This window comes from Protopterus annectens, chromosome 2.part0 (assembly GCF_019279795.1).
Source record: "Protopterus annectens isolate FY-2018-M chromosome 2.part0, PAN1.0, whole genome shotgun sequence".
Taxonomy (NCBI): domain Eukaryota; kingdom Metazoa; phylum Chordata; order Ceratodontiformes; family Protopteridae; genus Protopterus; species Protopterus annectens.
In genome coordinates this window covers 830,009,272-830,023,348 of record NC_056728.1, presented here as the reverse complement: position 1 = coordinate 830,023,348, position 14,077 = coordinate 830,009,272, and the positions used below count along the sequence as shown (strand labels likewise).

Here is a 14,077-nt window from a genome sequence, read left to right as displayed (position 1 = left end):
TAAAACCAAGACTCACTCCTCCAAAAGCAGGAGACCAGTCTGGTGGAACCCGGCCATAAATAAACTTTACAACAGAAGGAGGAAACTATTACATGATAGGGCTAAATCCCAAAAAGGGATGGCATCCCTGATCAGTACTAGCAAGAAACTTTGATCCCTCATAAAATCATCAAAGGCTAGCTTCGAAAGAAAAATTGCCAAAGATTCTAAAGATAATCACAAGGCTTTATTTAGCTACATCAAGAATCTGGATGGTAACTCCCAAATCTACTCTGAGCTGATGCAAAATGGCACGAAGTACACTGAACCCACTGACATTGCCAACATCCTGGTGGACAGGTTCAGTGCAAACTTAACCCACCCCCAAAAGGACCTGTGTCTATCCCAGAAGTATGCAGTCCCCCTGACATCACAGACACACAGGTGAAAGCAGCCCTTTCCAAAGTAAAAAACACAGCATCAGTGGGACCGGATGGCATCCCAGGCTGCATCTTACATGAACTCCAAAAAGAACTAAACCCTCACATAAATTCACTGTTTCAACTCAGCCTCACCACAGGTTATGTACCCAAAGAGTGGCGTACAACAACAGTAATCCCACTCCACAAAGGGGGCACCACAATGGATCCCGGGAACTATCGCCCTATAAGCCTGACTACACTGGTCTGCAAGGCTATGGAGCGCATCGTCATGGATCTCATAAACAAAGACATTGGGAACCTCCAGACACTGGACCTTACCCAATTCAGCTTTGTTAAAGGCAGATCTTGCCTCCTAAAACCTAGTTGACGTCTTCAAAACAGTTACCAAAACCATAGATGAGGGAAAGGCAGTCCACACAGCCTACTTGGACCTTGCAAAGGCCTTCGACACAATACCCCACTCTGGTATAAATAAGCTTACCAGCCTAAATATCAACCCATTCGTCACAAGATGGGTTGAAAACTGGCTCAGGGATATAACTCACATGGTCAGAGTTGTGGGTGCCATGTCTGACTCTAAACCAGTTACAAGTGGTGCCCCACAGGGCTCTGTCCTGGGACCCCTCTTGTTAGGTATATACTTCTCTGTGGTACAGGCAAGCACTGCAGGACTGTGGCTGACCAAGTCCGCAGATGATTGCAAACTGGAAGCCATAATCAACTCTCTGGCTGACACAAGCATCCTCCAGAAGGGTCTTACAGAGACGGATACCTGGTGTCAGAACCACAGCCTCAAGCTAAATGCCAAAAAATGTATAGTCATCCCCTTTGGGAAAAACAAAGTGCCCACAAACTACCACATAGGAGGTAATCCGCTAAGTACGGAAGAAGTAATTAGGGATCTGGGGACCCAAGTAGATAGTAACCTCTCCTTTGACAATCACATTGCCAAAGTGGTTAGAAAAATCTTCTATATAGCTCACCTAATCACAAAAGAGTTCACATCTAGATCAAGAGAGGTCATTGTGCCCCTCTACTCATCACTCATCAGGCCCATAATTGAGTACAATGCCCCATTTGAGATGTACATTACCCGACACCTGCAACAGCTGGAGAGACCGCAAAAGTACCTCACCAAGAGGATCGTGGGCCTCAAACAGATGCCCTATGCAGCTCGACTAAAGAAACTCCATCTCTACTCAGTTGTTTACTGCCTACTCAGAGGCGATCTCTGCCTGACGTACACGGCCATGTCTTACCTGGAACTAATGGACATGCTCCACCTCAAGAAAACCAAATCCATTAGAGCTACACGCTCCAAGGATTTAAACCTCAGCATAGCTTTAAATAGGACATGCTGGAGGGATAGATTCATATCCCAAAGGCTTCCCTCGCTCTGGAATAGAGTCCCGGTCCATGTTAGGCAGAGCCCCTCGCTGACTCTCTTCAAGGGAAATCTTGATAAGTGGATGGGAAATCATAAATTCACTCCTGGGATCACTTCTATGGCTCTGCTGGACAGGGGCTCAGGAATCTAGTCTAAAAGGGAGGCGAAAGTCAACATATTCTAGCTAGGCTTATAAATGCCCTAGGGCAGATAGCCTAGTACCTACCTATGAACCTGTGAACCTATACAGGGCAATTGTTTATTCCTCTGCATAGGAGTCATTGTTGTCTATGTTGACAGGAACTTTAAAACTTTTTAGTAGGCAATAGTTTGCTTTGGAGAAATATTTCAGTTTTTTACTCCTGTGGATGTGTCAGGTTTGATCTTTTTATATGTGTGTGTGTGCATATATATATATATATATATATATATATATATATATATATATATATATTTTTTTTTTTTTTAAGTATCAGTTCACAGTTCATAATGGATTCATTTGAATTCATATTTTAAATATTTAATTGTTTTATTGGTTAGTTAATGGTGGAGTTATATATTTAGGAAGTGGCACTGAACCAGTAGTTCTGAGGAAGTCTTAAGTGTGAGACGAAAATGCTGTGAAGTGTTTGTGGAGTTAAACATGTGTTTTATTCTGTAATAAAAGTTTCTACTTTTATATCCTTAGAATATGGATTCTTCTCAAATGTTTCCAGCACACTTATTTTGTTTCTAAGTCTTGGAATGTGCATGGCTACATTTTGTTGTTGTTAACCAAAGTAGATATACTGATTTATATTCAGTCTTTTTAATATCAGCAGGAGTATCTCTAATCTCCTTTACATAACCAAGTATATGCAACTGAAAAATAGCTGTTAATTGTCTTTTTTTCTACGGCATGTAATGCATATGCATTTGTTTATATAACTGTTATTAACTACTTGTCTTACTTTAGTGTATGTCATGTATTTAATGAAGTGTATGTGGAGCTTTTCTCCCCAAGCACCCTCTGAAAGGGGCTTTATACCCAGTTAGACCTTCCCAGAGAAGAAAGACAATAAATAAACGAATGAGTAAAAATATTAGTGAAGTCATCAAGGGCACAAAGTATCCTGGTGGCAACCTGAATGATGTCTCATTTCAATGAGGTTTTGCCCTAATACAATCTGAAATCCCCAGGTAACAGAATGAATGGGCTGTGTCCAGTTTGGGGAAGGCTCAGTGTTTGGCAGATGTGAAAGAGAAAAGCAGTTAAAAAAAGAAAACATTGAAGGTTTCAGGCTAAGTATTTTAGTGTTTACGATTTCAATGTGCTGGTTTTGTTTATAGGACCATTTACACTTGGCTATTAATAACTAAGTTTTTAGCCTTGTTTTCCAAAGAACGGTGAATAGTAGGAGTGGTAGAGGAACACAACTTTATACTTGCCTACATTAATTTTATTGTGTAGAATGTGGATAAACCTGGCAAATTCCCAACTCCTAGAAGAAAACTGTCACAGTCCAAACAAATGTGCTAACAAAGATCCTTATTTATCTTTTGAAAACCACCCAGTGAAATATACTTTGATGTTGGGTACATTGCATAACGATTTTTGTAATGATAGGTCCTTTCGTAACTGTAATTTCTACTACATTTGGAGATACAGTGATGGAAAACTGTCAAAGAACCATATATAAAACACCCTGGCAGGACTGAGTACAAAGCAGTTTAAGAAAGTAAAAATTTTAAGCAACATAAAATAACAAATGGATAGTGACAAATGTAACATGTTGAACTTTGTTTTTTGTAACCATTTTATGATACTGTTGAGTAAAAATTGCAAAAGTGTGTGCCTGAATGATGCCATTGGTGTAACAATATAGCTGCTTATTAGATTGTTTAAATTTATTGTTAAAATGAGGTGAGTTTAAATTCATGTGATTTAGTCTTGCTCTGTATAGTTGAGTTCTAGGAAGTACACTATATTAAGCATATGAAATCTGTGGGTAGACAAACTTAACAGTTACTTTATGCATTTTATTCAGGAGTCTGTCAAATTCAGATCCATCATGGGAACTAATTAATGAGCGAGTAAAACGACTATTGTCATCACAAACTGCAAAGCAGAGGCTACAGTTGGTAAGTGCTGCAAACAGGAATGTAAATTCTCTCATGATACATTACACAATATACTCCATTGCAGAGATCACAGCTAGTCATTGATACATAATACACTTCCTTAAACATTATGCAGATGTTCAAAGCTCAGTCACCATTCTGTGATAAACTGTATGATGTGTTTTCTTAAGAGATACAAACTACAGATATTTTGATAAATATATTTTGACATGATTGCATAGAAACATAAAAAGACAGAATTTAAAAGCATATAAAAAATTTTTAGGTAAACATAGTTTTCCAAATTCCCTGCATAGTAGGTATGTTATCATTAAAGCAGTAAGTCATGCCTGGCTTTGTGTACTGCAGGATAGTCAGCACAGTTTGCCCAACAGGCTGGGGCCTGACTGAATTACCTGAATCTTCTGTTTCTTGAGAGAAGGATGGTTTTGCTGTAGTAGACCTATAGACCTTCACGTGAGATAATGTCCCTTGTATATCCTGATTCCTGTATCCTCTCTCTCTTAGCCTAATTTTTAGGTCATTCAGATCATTCTCAAACTTACTATCATCAGTATTTAGCCTTGACATTCTCAGTCCTTGTCCTTTAACTATATACTTAAAGGTATGGCCTGGATGCATGCTGGTCCTATGCAATAAATTATTCCTATAATACTCTTTCATATAAATCGTAGTGCCAATCAAATTATCATTGTCTTTTCTAATATTACCTTAGATAATATAGTTGGTTGGTTGTTAGGGCCGTTTTGTTTAGGCCTTCCTTTCTCCCTATCTCAGTTAGCATAAATTACTGAGAAATTAGTGGCCGTGTTTTTAGATCCCTTTTTCACTTATTTTCTCAGAGTATAGCCCTTCTTTTTTACAGGGCATTTAGTGTGTTTATATTAGATTATAGCCTTTTTCTTCAAGGGACACCTAGTTGTTTGTTCTCATATTATAATTAGATGTTAGTGGCTGTTTTTTAAGGCCTTTAAGACTTTCTATAGTATTACTTGTGTGCAGTGTGTGTTTGTTGGTAATTACAGTTCTTCTTTTTTATACAGGGCTGATAAATATTTAGATTATTAGCTAAATTTATTAGAGCCTTTTGTTTCTTAAAGCTTACTAGTTCTTGTTTGTGCTATTATTGTTAGAGCCCTCCTTTTTTTATAGGGCATTGTTGCTGTGCTTAACTATATTTAGCATTTGTCTTTGGAAGTATGTCCCAGCAAGAGAAAGAAAAAGCCAAGTCTAGCTTCAAAAAATGCCCAAGATGTGGGCAAAAGATGTCTGTAACTGATGGACATACTAAATGTGTCTACTACTTGGGAGATGTACACCTGCAGGAAAGCTGTTCTATATGCCACTCTTTCAGCTCAAGAGTGTTGCATGAGAGAAAGAGTAAGCTAATAGATAATGGTCTGCTGAAATCCTCCTTTCAAGATTCGCTGGACAAGTCAGACAAGCACTCTAAAAAGGTGGAACCGACAAAAAGTCCATCTACATCAAAATCAGCTTCTAGTAAAGCTTCAACATTGGTTCCATAACCTTCAGAACCAACTGTTGTTATGGTTAGGAGCCGGTCCCTGACCTTGGAGCTGGTAACTCCTACCTTAAAGTCCCCTGTATTGCAATTGGCGGCTTCATCACATTCTTCACGGATGTGGACCACGTGGTGAAGAAGCTTCTACAGATACTGGTGCTGGAAAAATTTTTATTGGCACCAACCCCTGGGGCTTTGCAGCTGACCTTAATGCCTCTTACATCTTCTGTTCCTCCTCTGATCTGCATGGAAGCTTTGGAGCTGGAGAGCATGGAACTGATGATCGTGGAACCCTCAGGTCCGACACCTATTCTAGGTTTTTCGGACCTGACTGCCCTGATATCTTTGGCGCCGACCAAGGGATCTCATAGGTTTATAGGTTGGTACTAGGTTATCAGCCCAAGGGCCTAGACGTGGCTATTTCTTCCCACACTATTTACTCCCCTGGACCCCCGTCTAGCAGGGCAACTGACGTGATACCTGGGGTGAATTTCCTTTCTCCCATCCAATTGTCAAGGTTCCTTTTGAAGAGGGCCAAAGAGGCACTCTGCTTGACATGTATGGGCAGTCTATTCCAGAGTCTGGGGAGTCTGTGGGTCAGGAACCTATCCCTTCAGCATGTTTTGTTTATTATGATGACAAGGTTTAGATCCCTGGAGTGTGTGGCTCTGAGGGATTGGGATTTCTTTAAGTGTAGCATGTCCAACAGCTCTGGGTTTGATATGGCCTTGTATGTTAAGCAGAGATCGCCTCTGAGTAGATGATATGCAACAGAGTATAGCTGGAGTTTTTTAAGGCGATCAGCGTAGGGCATCTGCTTTAGGCCTGTGATTCTTTTAGTGAGGTATTTCTGCAGCCTTTCCAGTTGTTGCAGATATCCTGAGAGGTGCATACCAAATGGGGCATTGTATTCTATAATGGGTCTAATGAGGGATGAGTACAGTGGGACAATGACCTCCTTTTTTCTGAATGAAAAGCCCTTAGTGATGAGGTGTGCCACATAGAAAGATTTCCTGACTGTTGTGGCAATGTGGTTATCAAAGGTGAGACCACTGTCCACCTGTGTCCCTAAGTCTGTTATCACACTTTCGGTGTTTAGTGTACTGCCACCTATGTGGTAATTCATGGGTGCATGTTTTTTCCCAAAGAGGATAACTATACATTTCTTGGTGTTGAGCTTGAGCCCATGGCTCTGGCACCAAGCATATGTTTCTGTAAGGCCCTTTTGTAGAGTATCCACCTCATTTGGGGATTCAATAATGGCTCCCAGTTTGCAGTCATCTGTGAACTTTGTTACCCAGAGTTCCTTAGTGTTGGCCTGTACTTCAAATAAGTAAATGCCAAACAAGAGCGGTCCCAGGACTGAACCCTGAGGTACTCCACCTGTCACTTGTCTGGAGCTGGATTTGGAGTCGGCTACTTTTACAGTGTGGGTTCTGTCAGTAAGCCAGTTGACAACCCATTGGGTGATGTAGGTATTAATGCCCAGCTTAGTAAGTTTATCTATGATTCCAGAGTGGGGGATGGTGTCAAAGGCCTTGGCAAGATCTAGATAGGCTGTGTGGACCCCCTTACCCTTGTCCATGGCTCTGGAGACTGATTCAAAGAAGTCAATCAGGTTCAGGGGACAGGATCGGCCCTTCACGAACACAAACTGGGTGGGTTCCAGTGTTTGAAAGTTGCCAATGTCTTTGTTTATAAGTTCCATGATAATACACTCCATGGCCTTGCAGATAAGGCTTGTCAGATTGATGGGATGGCAGTTTCCAGGATCCAAAGTGGATCCCCCCTTGTGGAGTGGGATAACTGTAGCTCTGCGCCACTCAGTGAGTACGAAACCTGAGGTGAGGCTATGATTAAACATGACACTCAGGTGAGGTGCCAGTTCATATTGTAGTTCATGTAGTACACAGCCCGGGATGTCGTCTGGTCCCATGGATGCTGTATTCTTAGCTTTGGAGAGTGCATTTTTTACCTGTGTGGCTGTTATTACCGGAATTTGGCAATCTTCTGGTATTGAGATGGGCCGTTTAGGGGGTGAGAGGGGGGTGAAGTTGGCAACGAATTGATCTGCCAGGATACTGGCAATATCCTTGGGATGAGTATATTTAATGCCATTCTGTTTTAGCTCAGAGCAGATCTGAGCATTTCCATTTAGATTCTTGTCATAGTTATAGAATGCCTTGTGTTCGTCTTTGGAATCTTTGGCAATTTTATTTTCGTAACTAGCTTTGGAGGATTTTATGAGGGATCTCAGTTTCTTACTGAGGCTGGTAAGGGACCGACACTCACCAGTTGGGTCCAGGGAGGAAAGTAGGACCAACTTGGTGTTGACTCTACCTCTCGGGGCCTCGGCTCGAGTGAGTTCAGCCCCGACCTCTGGCTCGTAGCCCTCTGTGCTGACACAGATGGATGTTCCTCGTGTTTCACTGTTGCAGTCCTCACTGTAGGGTTCTTCCTGCAGGCAGGCAGCCCTCGGTTGGCCAGAATCCCAAAGTCTGGGTCCGGCGTCGGCTGTGAATGTATCTTCCCTGACGTCAATGCGCCAGGGGTACAAAGCCTCCAGCTGATGCCATGTTCCCCAGTCTTTCTTGCCGCGTGGTGCCCGAACTAGAAACAGTTCACAAGTGCCAGTTGGCTGTCTCCTGTTACTTTTGGTGCTTCAGTCTGAAGATTTTCTTCTTCTTCTTAAAGCTAAGTACCCCATTGGGGAAACTCTTTTCTTGCTCCAGTCCGATGTCAGAAAAAGTTAATAATTGTATTTCATGTGGGAAGCAAATACCTCATAAGGATTTCCATTCTTACTGTATTCCTTGCCTAGGCCCTGACCATGATGTAGCTAGTTGTCGGTTTTGTGCTAGATTTAATCAGCAAACTATTAATAGGAGATACGATTTTGCCTTTCATTATTTTGGGAGAAGATTTAATTATAACATGTCGTCGGACATGCTTCCGACTACCGGAATTCATAAAAGGCGCAAGGATAAGGATAGGCCGCCGAGGTCCAAATCAGATGACAGTTCTCTTTTACAGCCAGTTGCCGGTTCGGCCGTCGTCAGTGAGGTGCTTTTGCAGCTCCTGTCATCCGCCATTTCAGAACCGCTTGCCGATACTGACTCCCACGAGGAGCCGACGAGGCCTTCGGATCTTCAAGGTACTGGACCTTCGGACAATGCTCCCTCGGATGGGTCCGAAGCCACTGTGCAGGTACCGGCTTCCGGGAGGGGGGGGTCTTCAGGCCTACACAGCTGCAGATAAAGACAAAGGCAAAGACTCCTTCTAAAGCAAAGGCTCAAGCCCAGGCCTCCTCTGATCTGGGACCTAAATCTCAAAAGCAAATGCTTAAAATGGCTGAGGACCTGTTGACTCTGATTAGGGGTTCCAATCCCCCACCAGACAAAAGGCCAAGACAAGAGTTAAATTATGAATTTTCTGATCAGGTTTCTGTCTCTTCAGTTTCCTCCTCTGAACAGGATTACACTTTCCCTCCTTACGAGGATTTTGATGCTGAAGATTCCATTCCTTCAGCTTCTCCTTCTGAAGATTACTCTTTTGGGGAAACTTTACATGACATGAGGGAACATTTTCATTGGGAAGGGCAGGAGTATTCTGAATCTAAGAGAAGGCTTAGGTATTTCCTTCTTCTTCCCCAACACAGGCTCCTTGCTATCCCTCCTGTTTTGGATATTATGGATGATGTTTTTACTGAATCTAATTTATCTCCTGACTCTTTTCCTCCGGCCCCTGTTAAACTTGATAGATATTACAGGGTTCCTGACTCACACAAGTTTCTTTTTAAAAATCCTACTGCTGACCCAGAAACCATTTGTCAGGGTCCTAAAGGTGTTAAGGCTGCCACTGCTAAGAACATAATTCCTTCTGATAGGGATTCCAGAGCTTTGGAGAGATGGGGCAAAAAAGTGTACACTTCTGCAACTTTATCTGTTAGAGGATGCATGCTACTGAGCAAGTGGGGAAACATACCTTACACTGTGGTTTTGATGCTTTGGAGGCCTCTTGCAGGGCAGCTGCCACTGGCATGGTCATTAGAAGGCATGCTTGGTTAAAGGAACAATATTTGCCTGATCAGGTAAAAGCAAAATTACTGGATGCTCCTGTTCAACATAATGTTTTGTTTGGGCCTAAGGCTGAAGAGGTTTTAAAGAAAATGGAGGATAAGGCAAAATCCATGCAAACAGTTAAAGATTTTTTACTAGTTCAGCCCCCTAGATTCAGCAGAAACTGGCCAGCTAAAAATTGGTCCTTTCCCAGTTCGGACAGGCCTCAGAGGGGTAGATATAGATGCCCCAGAGGGAGGGCCCAAACACAGAGTTCGTACAGGCCTAGACAGTGGAGTGCTTCCACCCCCAAGGGGGGAGAAGATAGGTCACAACCTTATAGGAAACAGGCACAATGACTCCCCCTGCATGGCTCAAGGACTCTTCCTTCTGGAAGCTCCTCTAGGAGGAAAACGTTCTCTTTCTCACCAAAATTGGACTTGCATAACCCAAGACAAATGGGTTCTGGATGTAGTTTTAAGAGGTTACAAATTCCACTTTCACACCTTGCCAAAACCAAACGGATGGCCAGACCTGCCAAAAAATCAATGGGCAGAGGCATTAAAACAGGTGAGGTCCCTCATGGCTATGAGGGCCATAGAATTGGTTCCAAATTCAGAGACGGGGCAAGGTTTTTATTTGAGACTCTTTCTAGTTCCCAGAAAGGAAAATTCTTGGAGACCCATCCTGGATCTGTCAGTCTTAAATACTTTCCTGGAGATACCAAAGTTCAAGATGCTTACTCTGCAGCAACTCCTGCCAGTGTTGAGCAAAAATGCATGGATGGTGACATTGGATTTAAAGGAGGCTTATCTGCACATTCCAATCAGACAGGAGTGCAGAAGATACCTCAGGTTCAAGGCAGGCTCGAAGCATTACCAATTCTCTGCGCTGCCCTTTGGCTTATCTACTGCACCCAGGGTCTTTACCAAGTGCCTGGCACCAGTTGTAGCGTACTGCAGACTCAAGGGAATTCAAATTTACCCTTATTTGGACGACTGCCTCATTCAAGCAGACAGCAAGGACATTTTACTCCAGCACCTGGAATTTGTTCAGAATCTACTCAAGTGCCTGGGATTCACAGTGAACCTAAAAAAGGTCACATTTGGTACCCACTAAACAGATAATATTCCTGGGTGCATTTTTAAACACTACAGCCCAGATGGCATACCTGACACCAGAAAAACAAATGCAACTGGCTTCAACTTTCAAAAGCCTGGCGTCAGTGTCTCAGCTAACTGCAAGAAAATTTCTGCAGGCTTTGGGTTACATGGCATCCTGCATCCTGCTCATACCATGTGCAAGATTGCATATGAGGAAGATACAATGGTACCTAAAAAGTGTATGGTCCCAACATTGTCACAGTCTGAAAACCATGATTGCAGTCTTGCCTTGCCTACAAAAAGAATTTCATTGGTGGGCCACGGCATGTCTTCAAAACAAAGGGAAAGCCTTCAGTCTACCTCCAGCCTACCAAGTGATAACCACGGATGCCTCGGATTATGCATGGGGAGCCCACATGCAAGGAAAAGGCATGCAAGGTTCATGGACAAAGGATCAGATGCACCTGCACATCAACTTAAAAGAGATGTTAGCTGTGCAGAATGCCCTCACGGCTTTCAGGGAACTTTTACAGCCAGGGCAGTTACTGATACAGATGGACAACACCACAGTTATGTGGTACATAAACAAGCAAGGGGGTTCCCACTCCTACCCCCTTTGAAGACTAGCCATGATTCTATGGAACACAGCACTGGCTTACAAAGTGGATTTACAAGCTCAGTTTCTTCCAGGAATAGTAAACACTCTGGCGGACGGTCTGAGCATGAACCTGTTGGACCCACACGAATGGATGCTGGACTCTCACATATTCAAGATGATTACAGAAGCCTGGGGTTGCCCGGACATAGATCTGTTTGCCTCTCCCCAGAACTACCAGTTACAGACTTTTTGCACAAGGACTTATCACAAGCTAGCATGGAAGGTGGATGCTCTCTCATTCAGTTGGAGGAACTTTTCGGTGTATGCCTTTCCTCCACTGCCTCTCATACCAAAAGTGTTATTGAAAATAAAACAGGACAAGCCAAAGTTGATCTTACTGGCCCCAAATTGGCCCCATCAGTTTTGGTACTCAACACTGATGAATCTATCCCAGGAACCTCCTTGGATTCTCCCACTGATTCCAAATCATTTGTCTCAACATCAGGGCCAGGTCCTGCACTCTCATATCAAAACTCTCAGTCTGGCAGCTTGGCATATTCAGGACCTATAATTAATCCTACCCTTACCAAACAGGTAATGGATGTTATCTTAGAAGCCAGAAGGCCTAGCACTAGGAAATCTTATGCAGGAAAATGGAAGAGTTTTTGTACCTGGATGCATGCTCAGGATTCAGATCCTCTCATTCCAAACATTCCTCTGATTTTACAGTACCTAACAGACATGCTACATAAGGGTTTATCCTTCTCCTCCATAAAAATACATGCCTCAGCTATTTCTGCGCATTATAACACAGATCCACCAATTTTTTCACATCCACTTCTTAAACAATATCTCAGAGGGGCAAAGAATTTAAGACCCCCTAGGAGACCACCCATTCCTGCTTGGGACCTCAATTATGTACTGGAAAAGCTTACTCAGCCACCTTTTGATCCTGCTGCCACATCCAATATAAAGTACTTATCATGGAAGACTGCTATCCTTTTGGGTTTAACTTCAGCCAGGAGAGTCTCGGAGTTACAAGCACTCATGGCTGTGGAACCTTACATTATTTTTCATCAAGACAGGGTTTCTTTGAGGACTAACCCTACTTTCATGCCTAAAGTGGTTTCTAAAGTGGCTTTAAATCAAACTATTCACCTGCCAACTTTTTTCCCTAATCCTCAAAATAAGGGGAGAGGATCTTACATTCTTTGGACATACATAGGCAGCTTCGTTTTTACCTGGACAGAACCAAGGATGTCAGGAAAACAGAACAACTGTTTGCTGCTTATGCAGCTAATTCTCAAGGCAAAGCTATTTCAAAACAGACCATTTCTAAATGGATTGCTCATGGTATCATATTTTGTTACTCTCATCATGGAAAGCAACTCCTGGTAGCATAAGGACACACTCTACCAGAGCTGCAGCTACTTCAGCTGTCTTTTTCAGGGGAGTTCCTACCGAAGATATTTTGGAAGCTGCAACTTGGGAGTTCAGTGCATACTTTCTCTAAGCACTATAATCTTCCTCTTTACTCTAAATCTAGGGCAGGCTTTGCCTCTGCAGTCTTGCAAGGCCTTCTAGCCGCCCCTTCTGTTCTATAACCACCACCCTATTTCTCAGCTTTGGGATTCAACCCTACAGTGATGACTACAACAGTGAAACACGAGGAACATAGTACAGTTGTGTACACTTACCATAAATGTAGATGTTGGAGTGTCTTCACTGTTGCTGTCTGGATTACCCTCCCTCCTGTCCCGTCTTATACTTTTATTGGTGTTGTTCTCTGCCTTTCCCTTCTTCTGAGGTGTATTTGCTGCAGGTTATGGGGAAAGTTGTATGTTATACTTTTGTGGTGTTTTGTTCTATTGTTAGCCTTTATGTTTGGGCACCTGACATCTGGGGCAAGAAAAACTGGGGAACATGGCGTCGTCTGGAGGCTTTGTACCCCTGGCACATTGACATCAGGGAAGATGCGTTCACAGCCGACGCTGGACCCAGACTTTGGGATTCTGGCCGACCGAGGGCTGCCTGCCAGCAGGAAGAACCCTACAGTGATGACTGCAACAGTGAAGACACTCGAACATCTACATTTATGGTAAGTGTACACAACTGTACTTTTCCATCAAATCTTCTGATCTGAGGGATTCCTGTCATCAGGACTGAGGGGCCTTTGAGGCTATGAGGAGGGCTTTGTCCACCCCGACGACCACCCCATCAGTTCAAGCAGCTCCCTCCCTGAAAGCACCAGTGTCTGCCTCTTCAACACATGCCTCATTGAAGCGTAGAGATCCTGAGCCTCAGGAAGCTCCATTGGGTGAGCCTTGTTCTTCCGAGACCGCTCCAAAAGTGCCTAGGAATAGACTCTGCAAGAGGAAGCATCTGGACTCCACACAGGTGTCAATCACTTCAGATACTGACTTGGATGAGTGAGAAGGATCCCCATGGTCCCTCTCACAAGATATCTTAGAGATTCTTAAATAGAGGGGTGGCTGGAAATCCCTTAATCCTTATGATCATGATTCAGTTCTCCTAAAGTCTTTTGGGTCTCAACCCTCCACCTCTTGTGTGTCTCTACTCTTTGATGAGTTGCTTGAATTACTCACTCGAAGGGCATGGGAGTCCCCAGATACCAAGGAGCCTGTCTCTAAGAGGCCTAACAAATTTATAACTAGCCCCCAAGACAGACCTTACCTCACTAAAGAGTACTTGTTAATGCTATGGTGGTGGCAGCAGCCACCAAGAAGGAATTATTGGAGACTTCTTCATCTGTTCATCCTCCTAATAGAGAATCTAGGATTATGGATAGATATGGGAAGCGTATGTTTAGTTCAGTGGCCTTCGTACTTCGATCGCTGAACTACCT

At 43.1% G+C, this 14,077-nt stretch overlaps 1 protein-coding gene across 2 annotated transcripts in view; it reads left to right on the top strand.

Moving 5' to 3' along the window:
- SPATA6L (spermatogenesis associated 6 like) overlaps positions 1-14,077 on the top strand; it is a 1,246,643-nt gene that overhangs the window by 956,072 nt on the left and 276,494 nt on the right. For both annotated transcript variants that reach the window (XM_044061101.1, XM_044061100.1), the window contains one exon: positions 3,837-3,930. In XM_044061101.1, coding sequence (XP_043917036.1) covers positions 3,837-3,930 — 94 coding nt within the window. The remainder of the gene's footprint in view (positions 1-3,836; positions 3,931-14,077) is intronic.